Raw genomic sequence first — 18,606 nt, 5'->3', positions numbered from 1 at the left:
AGAACACACTGGTAAGTCCTTCAGAAAATAAGGAACGGTTTCCTATCTTTTGTAACTGTTGTTCTTCAAGATGTGTTGCTCATGTCCATTCCATTGCAGGGCGTGCGCCCACGTGCACGGTCATCGGAGACTTTTGCGTTACTGGTACCCATAGGGCTGGCTGTGGCGGTCCGCTCATGCCACAGTATATCAGGCACCACCAGCCCTACACCCTCTTAGTTCCTTCTTGCCTACAACTCCGACAGAGGGGCAGGAGGGCAGGTAATGGAATGGACATGAGCAACGGTGGGTAACCATTTTTCTTCTTCGAGTGCTTGCTCATGTCGATTCCATTTTAGGTGACTCACAAGCAGTGTCCTTGGAGGTGGGCTCAGAGTTCACAGTCTTGCAGACTGGAGCACAGCTCTGCTGAAACCAGCGTCATCTTGGGCTTGCTGGATCAGCGCATAATGTGAAGCGAATGTGTGGACGGACCACCAGGTCGCAGCCTGACAAATTTCTTGGATCAGTACCTGAGTGTGGAAGGCTGCTGAGCACACCTGTGCCCTCGTTGAATGAGCCGTCACGATCGCCAGCAGGGGCACCTTCGCCAGCTCATAACAGTAGTGGATGCAGGCACTGATCCATGATGATATTGTCTGGGTAGATACTGGGCAACCCTTCAGTCTGTCTGTGACAGCAACAAACAACTGCCTTGACTTATGGAACAGCTTCATTCTATCTGTGTAGAAGGCCAGTGCCCGCCTGACATCCAGGGTATGCAGCCTGCATTCCTCATCCAATGCATGAAGCTTAGGGCAGAGGACTGGTAAATATGTGTCTCAACCAGTATGGAACTGGGAGTCAATCTTGGGCAGAAAGGCTAGGTGCGGATGCAGCTGGACCTTGTCCTTATAGAAGATTGTATAAGGCGGTTCTGATGTGAACACCCTGAACACCTCTAGGCCGAAGTTATAGCAAATAGGAAAGAGACCTTCCATGAGAGAAGCAGAAGGAAGCAGGAAGCCAAAGGCTCGAAGGGGGGACCCATGCGCCTTGATAGCACCAGGTTCAGATCCCATGGGAGAACCGGCTCCTAGACATGCGGGTAAAGGCGCTCCAGGCCCTTCAGCAACCATGCCATCATGGGATGGGAGAAGACCGACCTGCCTTAAAACAGAGGCACACGCACACGTACAATGGAGTGGACATGAGCAAGCACTCGAAGAACATTTAAGTTTTTATGCTCACTAGTTTTAAAAGATACACATGAACACAAAACAGTTATTTACTAATTTCAGAAAGTAAATTCCTCTTCATATTCAATATGATAAAGTCATTACTACTATATAAATACATCACAGCTAGCTGGTAACTCATGCAGATGTGACTTCTGCTCAGTTTCATTATTCCCATTTAAGTATCTTTCTGGCAACGTTTAAAAAAATTACACTTAGCACAACTAAAGACCACAATGTATAAGGAATATATACCCTAGTTTGTTCTTTCCTGTAGCATTTTGTGTCTGTATGGCCTACTGTCATCAATCCTTGGTTTTGTTTTCATGGTCTACTGTTTAAAACACGTTAACTAGTTGAGGTAAATCTTAGTCGGGAGTCTAGGGTTTAGCTTGACCAGCTAATGTGTGTTAGGGCTACAATCTGCCTTGACTACATTAGGATTTTAGTGCATATTAATGAACATGTTAAACACCCCTTTTTCCCTAGGTTGATGTTACACTGGGGGGAACAAAGCAGAAATTGGCTTGGCTGCCAATTCAAAGTCATTTTTCTCCAAGTGTCAGTGTTTGCGAAAGGGGCTCTACCAACGAGAAACAGCAGTGTGAGCATCCCTGTATCACCTTAAGAAGGTGCTTCAACCCTGGTGTGCAGAGACCACGTCTAAGAAAAGTCAGATCTCTGTCCAGGCAGCTCTTGGCTTCTCTACTGAATATAATATAAAGAAATCAAATCAAGATGAGTCCGAAAAATAATTAGCATATGATGCTTCAGTAATTCAAAAATGTTTTGATTTCAGATTTTTTTCTGGGCCTGATCCAATCTCAGTGGAGCCAGATGAAGTCTACTGCCTTCAGAAGAGATTTGGACCAGGCATTTTGGCAGGTATTTTCCCTCACCATTGCTCAAAGATTTTCCCCATCACAGTGCACTCTCGTGATGCAATCCCATGGCAACGAATAGGAGGCTTTCATTGCTAGTCTTAACGCACATTTTTGGAAAAGTGCCTCACACATTTTATGAGCAGCAGAGTGGAGCAGCTCACAGCATCTATTCAGTACATTTTAAAAAATTGTTCTTTATATCAGAATTACTCCACTTCGCTGTTGGCCGGAATTCCCCTCTCCCCGCCCCCAGCAATGGTACACTTCTTTGGGCGCTCCTTACACCCCGCACTGCAGGAAGTGGTTTGTGATGCTCAGATGAAATAACACTATAGAAGAGCAAAATATTAACCTGAGGTCAGAATGCATGTGAATGCACATTTGTAACTGACTTGGAAGAATACATTTTTTGAGATATGCAGGAAATGATAACAAAGGCATACAAAAATTCTATCTGAATAGTATTACGGTTGTAGAAGAGCCCAAAAAGAGACAATGTGCCTTATCTATGAGTTTTTAATGTTCACATAACCCTAGTAGTTAGGAGCATATTATCCAAAGCTGTTCATATGTAGAAATAACTTGTAGTGGGGAAAAGGATTTTTTTTTTAAAAGAGATGGTGTCCCCTAGATCAGGGGTTCTAAACCTTTTTCTCTCTGAGGCCCCCCTCGACATACTATAAAAACTCCAGGGCCCAGGAGAGGTGGGGAGCGTCTTGGGGGAGGGATCTTGGGAATAGGTGTAGTTTGACTTGTATTTGGGGGGGCAGGGGTCAGCAGGGCTCAAGCTACCTCCACACGGTGAGGTCCAGGGAGGGGGGGAGTTTATATATTTAAATTATAACTCAAAGGTGGGGGGGGCTTAGCTCAAAAAAGTTTGAAAGCAGCTTAGGGTGGAGGGAGCGGGTAGCTAGGGGCTGTGCGCAGGGGGTAGCTGGGGCTGTGTGCACAGGTGCCGACTCAGTAGTTTTTTCCCATAATTTTCTCAGTGGGTGCTCTGCCCCCACCAGCAGCCAAGCTCCCCTTATACCCCTCCCTGAGTGCACCGCGTCCCTGCTCCTCCCCCTACCTCCCAGCGTTTCCCACCTGGCCGCTGCCAAACAGCTGTTTGGCAGCATTGGCATGCTCCGGGAGGGAAGGAGAGGAGCGGGAACGTGGCATGCTCAGGGGAGGATGGCTAGGGGCTGTGTGTGGGCAAGGGGTAGCTCAGGGTGCAGGAAGAGGGGTACTAAGAGCTGTGTGTGGGCAGGGGGTAGCTCAGGGTCTAGGGAGAGGGGTATTAGGGGTGTGTGCTGGGAGGACTCCCCTGCGGTCCCTGTTCCCGGAGGGGTCCGCCAGCCATGGAGCCGGGTCTCCCCCCCGGGGCTGCTCTTTACCGGCTGCCTCTGCAGGAGCAAAGGGGGATGGGAGCCGATGAGCATCTTCAACCTGGGGTACGAGCAGGAGAGGAAGGAACGCTGTGGCTGCCTGCTCCATGGCACCAGCTGCCCTGCACTGCCCAGCTCTGGCTTCTTGCCTCCAACCTGGCCAGGGGGTGGGGAGAGGAGATGAGGGGGGACTCAGGGGAGGTGTAGAGCTGCCCCTGGGACTGCCTTGATCTTGTGCTGCAGTTGGGGGGAGGGAGGGGGCAATGCCCTCCACATCCCCAACTCTGCCCACCATGGGCTCAGGGTTTCTGCTCCACAGGGAGCACCAGGGCTTAGGGATTCAGCCCCGTGGGGGGTTTCAGGTATCAGGGCTTCAGCCCTGAGCCTCCCCCCGCTTCAGCACAGCAGGGGGCACTGGGGATCGGGGCTTCAGCTGTGGGGCCCCACGGCCCCCTTGAAAGGGCAAGGGGTCCATCGATCCCCAGTTGAGAACCACTGCCTCTTAGATCCTCTTGGAGGGGACTCTTCGCCTGGATCTCATTCCATCTTACAGAGGAAGATTCATTAATGGGACCCTTTGAAAGGCTTCAGTAGGATTTGGTTCCACATTTGTGGAGGGGAGTGATCAAGCAGGGGCAGGCCAGCTGGGCTTGGAATGGGGAAGGATGCACATTAGTTCTCCTGCAGCAAAGCACTTAAGTAGATGCCACACTTCATGTATTGACTCTGAATGTATTCAAAGTCAATGGGGCTGCAAATGCTTTTGCCGAACCAGGGTCACTATCTCTACATCAACCTCCAGGATTACCAGAAAAGGGAACAGCCTGAGGTTTTATGTGCTGTAGCTTGTTCATTTCCCACATGTCCTCTGTACTTTGGGGTATTCTCTCTTTCTAGGGAATTGATATTAACCTAAAAAAAGAAAAAAAAACCTAACCAAGAAAAGTAATATCCTCTGAATACATTCAACCCACTTTGGTTTCAGAATAATTCTAAAGACACACACAGTCCTAAAGTTCTGCTCAGTGTGCTAGATGCTTAAACCCCACACTCACTAACTTCTATAATCTCATCTTGGGTAATGCACAATTAATTTATGAAAGATTGATCTAAGTTATCTGGACATTGCCGACAAATAGCTTGTTCTCTAATCAACTTGGATTTTAAAGTTTAAATATACAAGTAAAAGGGTGTACATAGTTGTTACAGCCCCATCTCGCTCAAGACAGAGCTGTTCGGTGAAGCAAAAACTTCAGAAGAGTACCCAGAACATTCAGCAAAATGAAAGGACACAAACAAAGTGAAGCATTCATAGTTTCAGCTCATCAGAGGCAATGTACAAAGCTATTCTACGAGGATCGCATCAACATTTTCTGGAGCAAGATCAGACTCCGATGCACATGATGAATCTAGGTGATCTTGAGAGAGCCTGGCACTTTTTACTGGACAGTCAGACCAACTGTCACAATAAGGATGAAACCTGTGGGCTACTGGGTTACCAAACCTTTGGCCTCGGTTATATTTGTATTGTTTCCCTTTGTGGACGTACATGTGTTCCAGCAACTGGCTCTTTCGGAGAAATTTGTGGCCACAGACTGTGCAACTGATTTTTCTCTTTCTTGAAAAAGAAAAGTTGCAGTTTAACTCCACAGGCTCAGTGTCTTTGGAGACTAGCGACCACTGGCCATACTGTAAAGGCTCTGTGTTACTATGGTTTGGATGTTCTGACGGATGCTCCTTCTCTTTCCTTAGGAAGGTACCAAGCCGATGACTTTCAATAGCTTCCCCCTTTTCAGTAATAGGCTGCACTTCACCAAGGTCATTGCTCTCCAGGATGGAGGCTGGGACGCCAAAGGGAAGTGAGCCGGAGACATGAGTATGCAAGTGTTCCCGCAAATTCCCACGGGAATCAAAGCGCTCCCCACAGTAATGACATAAATGCATTTTGAGATTAGTTCTAGAAACATCTGGAGCGGGCGACACATGACTTTGGGACATCACTGGCTCGGGGTCACATTTCTCCTGCTTTATAGACACAGATGATTTCTGAAGCTCCTCCACTGGTTTGGCAACCCCAGTTGCTTGGGTGGAAGGATGGGTGATCTGTTGTTCGAGGGTACCATCATCTAGTCCAATGGCAAGTGAGAGCTGTAACTGTGGGTGATCGCCCGGGTTAGCAGACCTGTTGCTGGCATTTGTCAGATTTTCTTTTGCTCCAAGACCTTCCTTTGTTGCTTTGTGTGCGGTTGAAATCTGAATTCCATATAAGTTTGAAGACTGCATCGTCTCTGGGGAAAGTATCTGGTTCATTTTAATTGCAATATGGGAAAGGTAGTCTGCATGGAGAAATCGAATGCCCTCCTCCAGCCGGCTGGGGTTGACAGTCTGCTTTGGACCTTTTCCAGTGTACATGATGTGCAACAAGTAACTGAATATGTCTGGTTGGATATCTGTAGGCTGAATCTTTATGCAGTCACTGTTTAAAACAGAACACATGATTAAATATATCTGTTTCTCCAAATTATAATCCTGGCCATTATTTAAGCATTCATGTGGCCCTTCATTTACTTTGAGAGAACACACGTTGGCTACCTTTCCCAGATTCAGAATAAATATGACACATGCACAAAGAAAAGGACATGGGCATAATTTACATGTGCAATTATAGTGACTGCGTGCATAACTGCATCAATTGTGCACGAACGTGACCAGTTAGCCATCCACTCAGTCATTTGTATATGCAGTGTAACTTTGCATGCCACTGCAGTAATTGTTTGCAAATTATGAATTCACTTATTGTGTGCGATTCTGAAAATCTGGGCCTAAGACTATTGCTATATATTTAAATAAATAATAAATTCATTATTAAATTCAATAATTAAATAAATTCAACAGGGTGGACTGATTTAAATCAAAGTGATTTAAACCATCAATCTTAATCATGATTTAAATTAGCAAGGATGAAACTTTGATGTAAATCATCAATTTTAAATGTGTTTTGCATCTGTACTTTTTAGCTATTTTCCTAAAGAAAGGTTGATTCTCGCTGCTTGGCAACCATTAAAACGTGTTGATTTGCAATTAAATATAGCCTTTATACTAAGTGTCATTATTCTTTTTGATAACCAGGAGGATACACTATATCTATACACATTTATTTAAGCAATTAGATAGATTAACTTGCATTTATTCTGATTCTTATTACATTTATGATGTTAGAAAATGGTGAATGACCCATTTCTTATTTACTAGATGATTACTTGTGATTTGTGTCAAGCTCTATTTGGATGGATATTCAAATTCATTTAAAAATGCACATAAAGAGCATTTTAAAAATTTAATTAAATAAAACTACTTTAAATGTACTGGATATGTAAGAAAAAAGTGCATTAAAATTAGCAAAACATTTTATATTAAAAACTAGCTAATTTATTAAAGAAAGGAAGAGATTTCTGTAGTTAGTGACTTGAACGGATTGTTTCTGGTCACCATGTCCTTCAAATTTCAGAACAAGTAGATCTCATCCTTAAACACCTAGTTTGTATTCATAGTTTAGTAAATGAAGACTGTTTTCCTGTTTTTCTTAACTTTGAATGAACTAGTCATTGAACTGACCAAGTTGAATAAACTGAAATGAAGAAAATATTCTCTCTGCACCTGCAGAAGAGGCTTCTGCTGTCAAAAGCTAGTTTAGCCCTTCAGCAAACTCTGGATCTAGATGCTTAGAGAGTGACTTCCACCAATTCAGTGGTTTGACTTTAAAACATGGCAGCAAATATATACTGTTTAGTATTTTTGTGCTGCATTTAATTGGCTTTAATAGATTATAATACGTTAAGCATTAAAATAGGTTGTCATAATTTCAAAACTAATTTTAAATAGGTTTATTTTAAAATAAACCTGCATTTAGTTTAAATAAAAAAAATATTTTGTGTTTAAAAATCATTGATTTTTATCCACTCTGCATTACAATAGGCATATATTTTATCAGCTTTATGTCCCAATGTCAATGAATGGTATTGATTATAACAAACACTCAGCACTAATCTCTCACTCCCAGCCATCAAAGCACTTTCCAAATTTTAATCAAAGAGCCTTCAACATCGCTGAAGGAGTATTCGCAGATAGGAAAGTGAGCACACAGACAGACACCTCATCTGTAGACAGCAACTCCATGTCAGAGGCAGGATTAGAACTCAGGAGTTATCCCATGTAATTACAAAATCTGACACCTTCAAAACCACTTTTTACCCAACTGGGGTGCAGCATCTGAATGTCACCAGGTGACTGATACTCAGTGCTCTACGACACTTGAGATGAATTGATGGTCTCAGCACAGTCTGTTATCTGTAAGTGTCTGCAGCACAATATGGCACCGTTACCCTTGCTAGTAGTTGCAACAGCAAGGCCATGAACTGAATGAGTTTGGAAGCTGAACTACACCAGTCTTGCCAGAGTCATTTAGTGACAGAGCGTGGGGGGAAGCTTGTCCAGCTACCAGACATCCTCTGTGTATTCTGTAGACAAATACTGTACAAAGTTAGTTCCCAAGCCTTACAGGTCAACAGGAAACACAAACTCTGAACTCAATTTTATTTTTAAAACTTCAGTGTTGGTCCAAATGGTAAGCCAAAGTATTGTATTTATTTCTATGTACACACAACTTCAGTGAAAAATTCTAGGCATTTGCCGCTTAAGAAAGCTGTGATACTTCTTCAACTTTTGTTTCTCCATTCATCCCTCTTCAAATGTGCAGCAATGCCAGATGTTGGACCTGAACTTTGGCTTATGCTGATTAAACAAGTAAGATCAAAAGGACTTTCTGACACTACATTCTAGGCTGGAAATGAACTGGTTTTAGAGGGTTACTACTCCATAATTATTTTATGTAACCAATCCAGAGTCATTTAATCCCTCACTAATGTTCCTTCAGAATTTAATTCCTTTTAAAGAACAAATTTTAAAAGTTGCCTTAAATGCAGAAAAAGAGGTACGTTCTTACCTTGTCTGGTGAATAAATATCATCTTAAAGTAGTTCGAAAAAGCAGCGAGCACTGCTCTGTGGGCCTTGAAGTAAACATCTCCTATTGCAACGGTGCAGTCACACAGAAAACCAAACTCACGCTGCATGTTCAATTGCTGCAGGAGGACTAAACTGTGGCTAGCTGTATCCATGGTGTTTCTAAAGGCAAAAGAGGACAAAATTTGAGTTCTTGGTGAAGTGAAGATAATTGTAGTAGTATCAAAGACCAGTTTATTTCACTGAAGAAGTGATAAAGGCGCATACTGTGGAGGTCATACAAAAGCTAACAGGGCTCTCTGATAGTGCAGTATGTTAACACCTGCCAGGTGGTATGTACACCACAATTTAGTAACTTCTCCCACTGATATCATTAGGAATGCCCCAAACACAGTCTATTGAAATTGAAAAATGATTCTCTATTTGCCTTTGTGCTGGGTAGAAACTCCAGATTTTTTTGTTAAAAAGAACCTGCTTCATCTAAACAGTCGGAAGTTACCAAACCTTAACATCAAATGGACTCTGCTTTTGCTCTGGCCTGACTTCTCACCTTTCCCCCAGAACTGAAACTACTCTAGAATAAGAAAGCCATTTATCCAAGTCAGTGACCTCTATTCACTGAAGGTCTAATGCTGCATTCATTACCTGTGGAACCAAAACTCCCACTAAGAGTATGTCTACACTACAGTGTAAGCCTGGGCTCAGACTCAGGTTTAAGCACAAACACCTGTCTGTCCACACACAAATCTGTCCGACTCCAGGCCAGTAAACCCTCAGTACTCAGGCCCTAGGACCTGACTGTGGGGCAGGGTCCAAACGAGAGTCCCACTGTGAGTCGGGTCCAAACTTTATCATTTTTCAGCATGGACACAGCTCCGAGCCAGGTCTCCAGACCTGTGCCCTGAGAGTCTGAAAAACAGTACCCCACAATCCCATGGGCGAATGTTTCTTGCCTTTCTATCCCAAGATTAGCCAATCAACTCCCAGGAAACAGAAGCAAACCCCCCTTCTCCCTTTCACGTACAGCTGCGCGGTGTTTAGCCCTTCCATTTCATTCCGAACTGAACAGAGTTAACTCTCCTCTCCCTGAATTAGTTATGACCAGTGAGAAGAAGTCATCCTTTGCTAAGCACTATGGTCATGGGACCATAGTCAGATTCCAGTAAATCTCTCGTTTGAGACAAACAAGACATTTGACTTCAGTAAGAGTACCAGAAATGACCATGCGTACCAAGAAATACTGGGTAAGTCAGCAGCGTTGGGGATTCAATGGACCGATGCCGAGGGAAGGATCTCATGGCTCAAGACAGACTATTGGAAAGCCAGGGATGAGAACTGCACTTCTGGGAACTTCCCGTCATCCTGCCTCTTTTAGGAAGAATTTGACCAGATGCTGGTTTCTAAATCTCACACTGCACTGAGCCCACAGCGGTTCACAATAGCCTGATGAATGGGGATGGCGACCTTCTAACCCCCCGAATCTAAAGGCTTGTCTACATTTTAAATGCTGCAGCGGCACGGCTGCAGCTGTATCACTTCAGTGAAGATGCTGTCTACACCCACAGAAGGGGTTCTCCTGTTGGAACAGGAAATCCACCTCCCCGAGGGGGTAACTAGGTTGACGGGAGAATTCTCCTGCTAACCTTGCGCTGTCTACAATGGGGGCTAAGTCAGTTTAACTGCCTCACTCTGGGGTGTGGATTTTTCACACCCCTGAGCGAGGTAGTTATACCAACCTAATTTCCTAGTGTAGACCAGGCCTAAAATAGTATGGGAGGAGAGCCATTAGCTGCCGGATCAGGCTCATGATGTGACTCTGATGCTCATGCCAGTCCCCACGGAAGCTTTGCTGCCAGAGCAGCCATAACATGGCCTGGGTCCATACTCAGAGGAATTGTTTGATATTGCCTCGGGGAAGCAGCCTGCAGCAGAAATAGTAGCAGAAACAGAAGTAGCGACCCAATATGGAAAAGTCAAAACTAAGAGCTTGGATCAGACACCCAGAATACATAATGTCTACAATTAAATCTAAGAATATTAAATATCTTTAAAATCTATGCAATGAAAAGGTAAATAAGCAACCGAAGTTAGAAAAGTTCATCATATAATGCTTTAATCAAATCCACTGTAAACATCAGTAAGTGCCTAACTGATTTAGAAGCACAAAAGCCTTTGACTTTCCGTGTCTCACGACACGCTCAATGACAGTGTCATTCAGACTGTCTTGTATCCCCTGAAAAATAAGTCATACAAAAATTGCACTATATGTTCCTAAAGCATTCTTGAGCTACACAAGCACAGAGTATTACCTGATACACACAACGTGCACTACATGAGAAATTTTACTCAAGCACACAAGTGGAGAGAGAGAGAAGGAGAAGCACACAACTTCCGAGGGATCAACATTTTGATCCTAGTTTAACAAGCTCAGAAAAGACGACAAATGTTTAATACACCCCTTTCCTCTCTTGAGAGAGTATCTGTAAAATGTGTTTGGTTTTGATCACTGAAAATTAAAACAACCCCCCTCCCCACATACATTTTTATAAATTCTAATAGGATAAACTCAGCACTCCACCCTTCCAAGACAGGAGAAATGTGTTTCATGAATGTTACTGTCTGGTGATCTTTCATGTGTAATAGTGGGAGTCAGTGGCAGGGTTCATGCCCTACCCTCTTATTGGCTTTCAAAACTAGGGTCCTGTCTACTCTCCACCGACTTTATCTCATCTCTCCATCACCACTGCGTGCTGCACGGGCGGATGCCGTCCCATGTCGGGTAGTATCTGTTGTTCAGCAATGCTGTGCATGTTCATAGGACACACAATGGCTCCCACCAATATCCGTGCTGAAACTCCCACTGATTTCAACAGGAGTAGGATTAGGCTAATCACTTGTAAAGCGATTTCACATCCTTCAGAATAGGAGGGACAACAGAGAAATAAAATCTTACAAAATCAAATAAGAATCAAAGTAACAAAGAACTCATCACTCTGAGTCTTATTTTCAGACAAAATAAAGGTGGCCACAAGTCCTCACCCCACATCCCGTCCCATAAGGTGCAGTAGATACAACGCTCACTATTTTGGGACCTGTGGAAATCTGTTTGTAAACCCATTGGAGGTAGCAAGGATAGGAGTAACTATCAAATTCACTGTGATCACAGCCATAGGGGACACTATTCAGGGGACACCATCACAGGGCCTAATAACATCAGCCACACTATCAGAGGCTCGTTCACCTGCACATCCACCAATGTGATATATGCCATCATGTGCCAGCAATGCCCCTCTGCCATGTACATTGGTCAAACTGGACAGTCTCTACGTAAAAGAATAAATGGACATAAATCAGATGTCAAGAATTATAACATTCATAAACCAGTCGGAGAACACTTCAATCTCTCTGGTCACGCAATCACAGACATGAAGGTCGCTATCTTAAAACAAAAAAACTTCAAATCCAGACTCCAGCGAGAAACTGCTGAATTGGAATTCATTTGCAAATTGGATACTATTAATTTAGGCTTAAATAGAGACTGGGAGTGGCTAAGTCATTATGCAAGGTAGCCTATTTCCTCTTGTTTTTTCCTACACCTCCCCCCTAGATGTTCTGGTTTAACTTGGATTTAAACTTGGAGAGTGGTCAGTTTGGATGAGCTATTACCAGCAGGAGAGTGAGTTTGTGTGTGTATGGGGGTGGGGGGGATGTGAGAAAACCTGTATTTGTGCTGGAAATGGCCCACCTTGATTATCATGCACATTGTAGGGAGAATGGTCACTTTGGATGAGCTATTACCAGCAGGATAGTGAGTTTGTGTGTGTGGTTTTTGGGAGGGGGGTGAGGGGGTGAGAGAACCTGGATTTGTGCAGGAAATGGCCCAACTTGATTATCATGCACATTGTGTAAAGAGTTGTCACTTTGGATGGGCTATCACCAGCAGGAGAGTGAATTTGTGTGGGGGGGTGGAGGGTGAGAAAACCTGGATTTGTGCTGGAAAGGGCCCAACCTGATGATCACTTTAGATAAGCTATTACCAGCAGGACAGTGGGGTGGGAGGAGGTATTGGTTCATATTCTCTGTGTATATATAAAGTCTGCTGCAGTTTCCACGATATGCATCTGATGAAGTGAGCTGTAGCTCACGAAAGCTCATGCTCAAATAAATTGGTTAGTCTCTAAGGTGCCACAAGCACTCCTTTTCTTTTTGCCAATACAGACTAACACGGCTGTTACTCTGAAACCAGCCATAGGAAAGTGCTGGGGGAGGAGAGAACAAACAGGACCTGGCCCTGCTACTTTAACTATCCTGCGGAGTCTGACGGTCCCTTTGACACGACCGGAGACGCTGTTATGTGTCTACACTACAGTGAGCGCCAGGACAATAGGGCGCTGGTCCATGCCTCGGGATTCTGCACGTTACACCAATACACATTATTAATAATAAACAACAACAACCCTGCACTGCCAGATCTAGTTCCTCCCTGCCTCGTTTTTCAGGCGCCTGCACACCTCGGCACCCGGAGGCACAACCTCACACGCACGCAGCCAGTCGCGGTTCGATGTCAGACCGCAGCAGCGATCCCGCTGGTGTATTACGTTGCTGCGGCTCACGAGCGGCCGGGGCCCTGGGTCACACCGCCTGCAGCGCAGTTCATGGGTCATATCGTTTCTCCCGCCCGTTCCCGACTCCCGCACGAGCCACTGCATTGCGAAGCCCCAGCGCTAAGCTCGGAGGCATCTGGCAGGAGTGCGGGCAGCCCCGGCGGCGCCCAGCCGCCCCGGGGGGACGCGCCCGGCAGGCGGCAGCCAGCCTCTCGGGATGCTGCCGCCGCTGCACCGCGGAGGCCAGGAGGGGCTGCCCCCCGACCTATCCAGGAGCACCGGGCGGGAGGCTGCTCCGGGGACGCGGCGGAGCAGCGCCCATGTCCGGGCGATGCAGCCCGAGAGCGGCAAGGAGGAGCCGGGCCGGGGCCAGCCACAGCAGCGGGATTGCTGCGGAGCAGCGAGGCCGGGCCCCGGGGAGGCGCTGCAGGGACGCAGGGCGGCAGCCCCTGCGGCGCGGGCGGGGCTCGCGGCTTACCGGTGGGAGGCTCCAGCCTGCGCAGCTGTCGGCCCGGGTCGGCGGCCGCGGCTCGCGCATGCACCGGGCCCTGGCGCGCCTCTCAGCTCGGCCGCGCAGGGTGCATCCCCCCCGCCCCCCAGGAGCCGAGGCTGCTGCCGCTGCAGCGTCCTCGTGCGGCTGGACGGGCCCCTCTGCAGCGCGCCCCCCCGCCCCCGGCACAAAGACGGCTCAGGCTGGGCTGTGGGCCCTGCCCCCCCTGCGCGCAGCGGTGCTCTTTCTGCACCGACCCCCTGGCGCACAGCGAACAGGGGCTGGCTCGTCGGGGGCTCCCCCGTGCCTCAAGCGCTCGTGCGGCGGGGCGGTAATGGGCAGCTGGCCCCCTATACTGCGGGGCGGGGACAGTGCAATGGCTGGGCATGAGCCGCACCCACAGGGAGCCAACTCTGCCGAGGCCTGGGGGGAATGCAGGCCCTGCCTCCCCGGGGGTGTGGGGGGGTGTGTCCCGGAGCAGCGAGCGCTGAGCTGCCCCCTGGGGTGGGCCTAGGCCCTTGCAGGGGTGCTGCTCCCTGCTGCACAGACACCCGGGCGTTTCCTTGCTCTGCTGGTCTTTGTAAGGAGTAAAAAACCTGTTAAAGGAACATTTAGAGTCTGGGGGCATTATGGGCCTAGGCCTTGGTCTGACGCTGCCCAGTCCAGGGCTGTATCTTAATCCCCTTGGGGAGCCAGACAGAGCCCAGCACGGCAAACGTATGCAGAGCACTTCCACAAGGTAGTGTGAGCAAGCAGGGGCTGATTATCCTGTGCAGAGACCAGGCTGTCTGACCCTATCTTATCAGGATCCTGAAGTTGCCTGCTCACTCCTTTCCCCTTTCTCCACCATGGCAAGAGCTCCATCCCCCAACATTAATCACCAAAGCCACATGCCCTGGGTGTTGTGTCCTCATGTCCTCCTTCCATATCATTATTTCCTATTCTCCCTTCCTCCATTCCCCCCCATGCTAGGAACAATTGTGTGCCCCTCGTTCCCATCGTCCCTACCATGCAGGGGCTCGTTGTATCCCCCATGCCCTCTTTGATATATAGACAATTACAAAGGTGGTTGAAGCTGCTAGGTGTGTGTGATGTTCCCGGGTGTTATCTGGACCCGTGATCTGCTAGGTCACGCCTTGACTCTGGGAGCCAGCCTTACCCTGCTCTGCTGTGAGAACCCCCACTCCTGGGCTTTTCACACACAGCCTCTGGCATGTAAACTGCTCCTTGCGTTGTGCAACCCAATGACACGAGCCAATATCTCCAGTCCCAGACAGGACCCTAGGAACCTCCGTCTTGCAGTTTCTAGTTCTGCCCACTGGACGCTGCAAGCTTATATGAGTTCGTCAATTTAACAAAGAAATTGATATATACCAGGCTTGTTATCCCAAGGGGAGACTCTGACATCCTTCAAACCAAACACACTGCTTCAGGTAGAACAAACAAACAAATTTATTAACTACTCATACACTTTACAGGATTCTAAATTCACTGTATCAACTCAAGAAAGGTGTCACTGTAGACAGGTCAATGAACATCTCTGCTCGGCATGTAGCTGCAGTCAAAACAAACAAAATATTAAGTTCCATAATGAATGGGATGGTGAACAATATGGAGAATATTACTACTTTGTATAAATCAGTGGTGCAGCCTCATCTGGAATATCGTGCGCAAAACTCATCATCCCATCTGAAATATGAGAGTGCAGAACTAGAGGAAGTCAGAGAAGGGCAGCAAGAATGATCAAGGGCCTGGAAAAAAGACTGAAGAAAGTTTTAAAAGTTTTACATGAAGAAAGATTTAAAAATTTGAGATTGTTCAGCGTAGAGATGAATAAGAGGGGACGTGATAAAAGTATATAAAATAATGCCCGGCATAGAGAACGGTAGATCAGGAACTTCTGTTCTCTCTGTCTCATAACACAAGAACAAGTGGAAATTAAATTAAATTATGAGGTGGAAATTCAAAACCAATAAAAGGAAATACTTTTTCACACAATGCTTAATTAAACTGAAGAACTCATTGCCAGAGGAAATAATTGAGGCCAACATTCAAAAGGTAATTGGACATTTATATGGATAGCAAGAGTAGAAGGATATAAACCTCATATTTCAGGCCTTGAACCAACCTCTACGTATTAGAGATCAAATTGAGTCCTAGTGTATGGGGCATGTTAACCCATATCTGCCTATTGTGGGGATCTTACCCCCAAAGGCCACCGTCAGAGACAGCGTACTGGGCTAGATGGACCACAAGTTTGTTCCAGCATGGCAATTCTTGTGTTACTACATGGCTGATTTTGGCATCTCAGTGGGTAGAGCTTGGGACAGTACCACTCCCTCCCTCCCCCCGAATCGAAAATTGGGAATGTACATCTAGCACAAAGAGACAGGAAGAACAATGTTCTAGTAGAGGATTAAGCTTCAGTTCTTGGGAAGGGATGGCGTATGGCATGAGCCCCCAGCATAAGTGATAAAACAGGGTGTGGGATAGGAGGGAAGAAGCCTCCACCACAGGGGGTGAGGAGCAGGGTGGGAATGAGCCTCAAGTGTCGGAGGGGTGGGGAAAGAGTAAGGGGGATGAGTTTCCAGAAAGGGGTAGGGTGGAAGGGGGAAATGAGACTCCTACATAGAGTAGATGGGAGAGTGAGCCCCCTGCAAAGGGAAAGTGGGGGGGAAACTCTTGGGTGAGGGCGAGAAAAACCTCCAACACCACGAGCTAGGATGAATGCAGGTGAGACAATGGAAAGAGGGAGATTGATCATCCAGCACACGAGATTGTGGACTGGGGGGGATGAGCCTCTAGCAGAGGGGGGATGGAATTTGTGTGGGGAGGAGGCTCCAGTGTAGTGGTGAGCAGAGTGGAATTGGGAGGGAGGGAGCCTCACATGCAGGTAGGATAGGGTGGGATTTGGGGAGCGGGTAACCCTCCCTACCACGCAGGCAGGACAGGGTGGATGTGGGAGGGGGATGACGCTCCGGTGCGGGCAGGACAGAGTGGATGGGGGTGGTGGTGTGACCGTCCCATGCAGCCAGGGCGGATCTGGGGAGAGATGGGGATGAACCCCCCCCCCCCCGCGGGCAGAGCAGGGAGGATTAGGGAGAGGGATGGGGGTGCCCCCCCAGTGCGGGCAGGACAGGGTGGATCTGGGAAGGAGATGGGGGTGCCCCCCCGTGCGGGCAGGGCAGGGCAGGGTGGATCGGGGAGAGGGATGGGGGTGACCCCCCCGTGAGGGCAGGGTGGATCGGGGAGAGAGATGGGGGTGACCCCCCCGTGAGGGCAGGGTGGATCGGGGAGAGGGATGGCGGTCCCCCCCGTGAGGACAGAGTGGATCTGAGGGGAGATGGGGGTGACCCCCCATGCGGGCAGGGCAGGACGGTTTGGGGAGAGAGATAAGGGTGAGCCCCTGTGAGGGCAGGGCAGGGCGGATCGGGGAGAGGGATCTGGGTGACCCCCCCATGCGGGCAGAGCAGGGTGGATCTGGGAGAGAGATGGGGGTGCCCCCCCCGTGTGGGCAGGGCAGGGTGGATCGGGGAGAGGGATGGGTGTGCCCCCCCGTGAGGGCAGGGCGGATCGGGGAGAGGGATGGGGTCCCCCCCGTGCGGGCAGGGCGGATCGGGGAGAGGGATGGGGTCCCCCCCGTGCGGACAGGGCAGGGCGGATCGGGGAGAGGGTTGGGGTCCCCCCCGTGCGGGCAGGGCAGGGCGGATCGGGGAGAGGGATGGGGTCCCCCCCGTGCGGGCAGGGCAGGGCGGATCGGGGAGAGGGTGGGGGTCCCCCCCCGTGACGGCAGGGCAGGGCGGATCGGGGAGAGGGATGGGGGTCCCCCCGTGCGGGCAGGGCAGGGCGGATCGGGGAGAGGGTTGGGGTCCCCCCCGTGCGGGCAGGGCGGATCGGGGAGAGGGATGGGGTCCCCCCCGTGCGGGCAGGGCAGGGCGGATCGGGGAGAGGGTGGGGGTCCCCCCCCGTGACGGCAGGGCAGGGCGGATCGGGGAGAGGGATGGGGGTCCCCCCGTGCGGGCAGGGCAGGGCGGATCGGGGAGAGGGTGGGGGTCCCCCCCCGTGCGGGCAGGGCAGGGCGGATTAGGGAGAGGGATGGGGTCCCCCCCGTGCGGGCAGGGCAGGGCGGATTAGGGAGAGGGATGGGGGTCCCCCCGTGCGGGCAGGGCAGGGCGGATCGGGGAGAGGGATGGGGGTCCCCCCGTGCGGGCAGGGCAGGGCGGATCGGGGAGAGGGATGGGGTCCCCCCCCCCGCGCGGGCAGGGCAGGGCGGATCGGGGAGAGGGATGGGGTCCCCCCCGTGCGGGCAGGGCAGGGCGGATCGGGGAGAGGGATGGGGTCCCCCCCGTGCGGGCAGGGCAGGGCGGATCGGGGAGAGAGATGGGGGTCCCCCCCGTGCGGGCAGGGCAGGGCGGATCGGGGAGAGGGATGGGGTCCCCCCCGTGCGGGCAGGGCAGGGCGGATCGGGGAGAGGGATGGGGGTCCCCCCGTGCGGGCAGGGCAGGGCGGATCGGGGAGAGGGATGGGGGTCCCCCCGTGCGGGCAGGGCAGGGCGGATCGGGGAGAGGGATGGGGTCCCCCCCGTGCGGGCAGGGCAGGGCGGATCGGGGAGAGGGTGGGGGTCCCCCCCGTGACGGCAGGGCAGGGCGGATCGGGGAGAGGGATGGGGGTCCCCCCGTGCGGGCAGGGCAGGGCGGATCGGGGAGAGGGTGGGGGTCCCCCCCCGTGCGGGCAGGGCAGGGCGGATCGGGGAGAGGGATGGGGGTCCCCCCCGTGCGGGCAGGGCAGGGCGGATCGGGGAGAGGGATGGGGGTCCCCCGTGCGGGCAGGGCAGGGCGGATCGGGGAGAGGGATGGGGGTCCCCCCGTGCGGGCAGGGCAGGGCGGATCGGGGAGAGGGATGGGGGTCCCCCCGTGCGGGCAGGGCAGGGCGGATCGGGGAGAGGGATGGGGGTCCCCCCGTGCGGGCAGGGCAGGGCGGATCGGGGAGAGGGATGGGGGTCCCCCCGTGCGGGCAGGGCAGGG

The 18,606-nt window shown here is 50.0% G+C and overlaps 1 protein-coding gene across 2 annotated transcripts; it reads right to left on the bottom strand.

The window, feature by feature from the left end:
• Positions 1 to 2,096: 2,096 nt before the first annotated feature.
• ZBTB25 (zinc finger and BTB domain containing 25) lies at positions 2,097 to 13,671 on the bottom strand. Of its 2 annotated transcripts, none has more exons than XM_084632789.1 (3): positions 13,571 to 13,671; positions 8,471 to 8,650; positions 2,097 to 5,944 (listed from the first exon to the last, which is right to left on the bottom strand). In XM_084632789.1, the coding sequence occupies exons 2-3, from the start codon at positions 8,641 to 8,643 to the stop codon at positions 4,813 to 4,815; spliced, it is 1,305 nt and encodes a 434-aa protein (XP_084488915.1). In that variant the 5' UTR covers positions 8,644 to 8,650; positions 13,571 to 13,671; the 3' UTR covers positions 2,097 to 4,812. The 2 variants fall into 2 exon arrangements, with proteins under 2 accessions (XP_084488915.1, XP_084488914.1); XM_084632788.1 differs by lacking the exon at positions 13,571 to 13,671 and adding an exon at positions 11,730 to 11,752.
• Between the last annotated feature and the right edge of the window lie 4,935 nt (positions 13,672 to 18,606).

Source organism: Lepidochelys olivacea (genome assembly GCF_965140295.1).
Source record: "Lepidochelys olivacea isolate rLepOli2 genome assembly, chromosome: 6".
NCBI classification, from domain to species: Eukaryota; Metazoa; Chordata; order Testudines; family Cheloniidae; genus Lepidochelys; species Lepidochelys olivacea.
The sequence above is the reverse complement of the archived record's forward strand: the minus strand, read 5'-3'. Positions and strand labels throughout refer to the sequence as shown.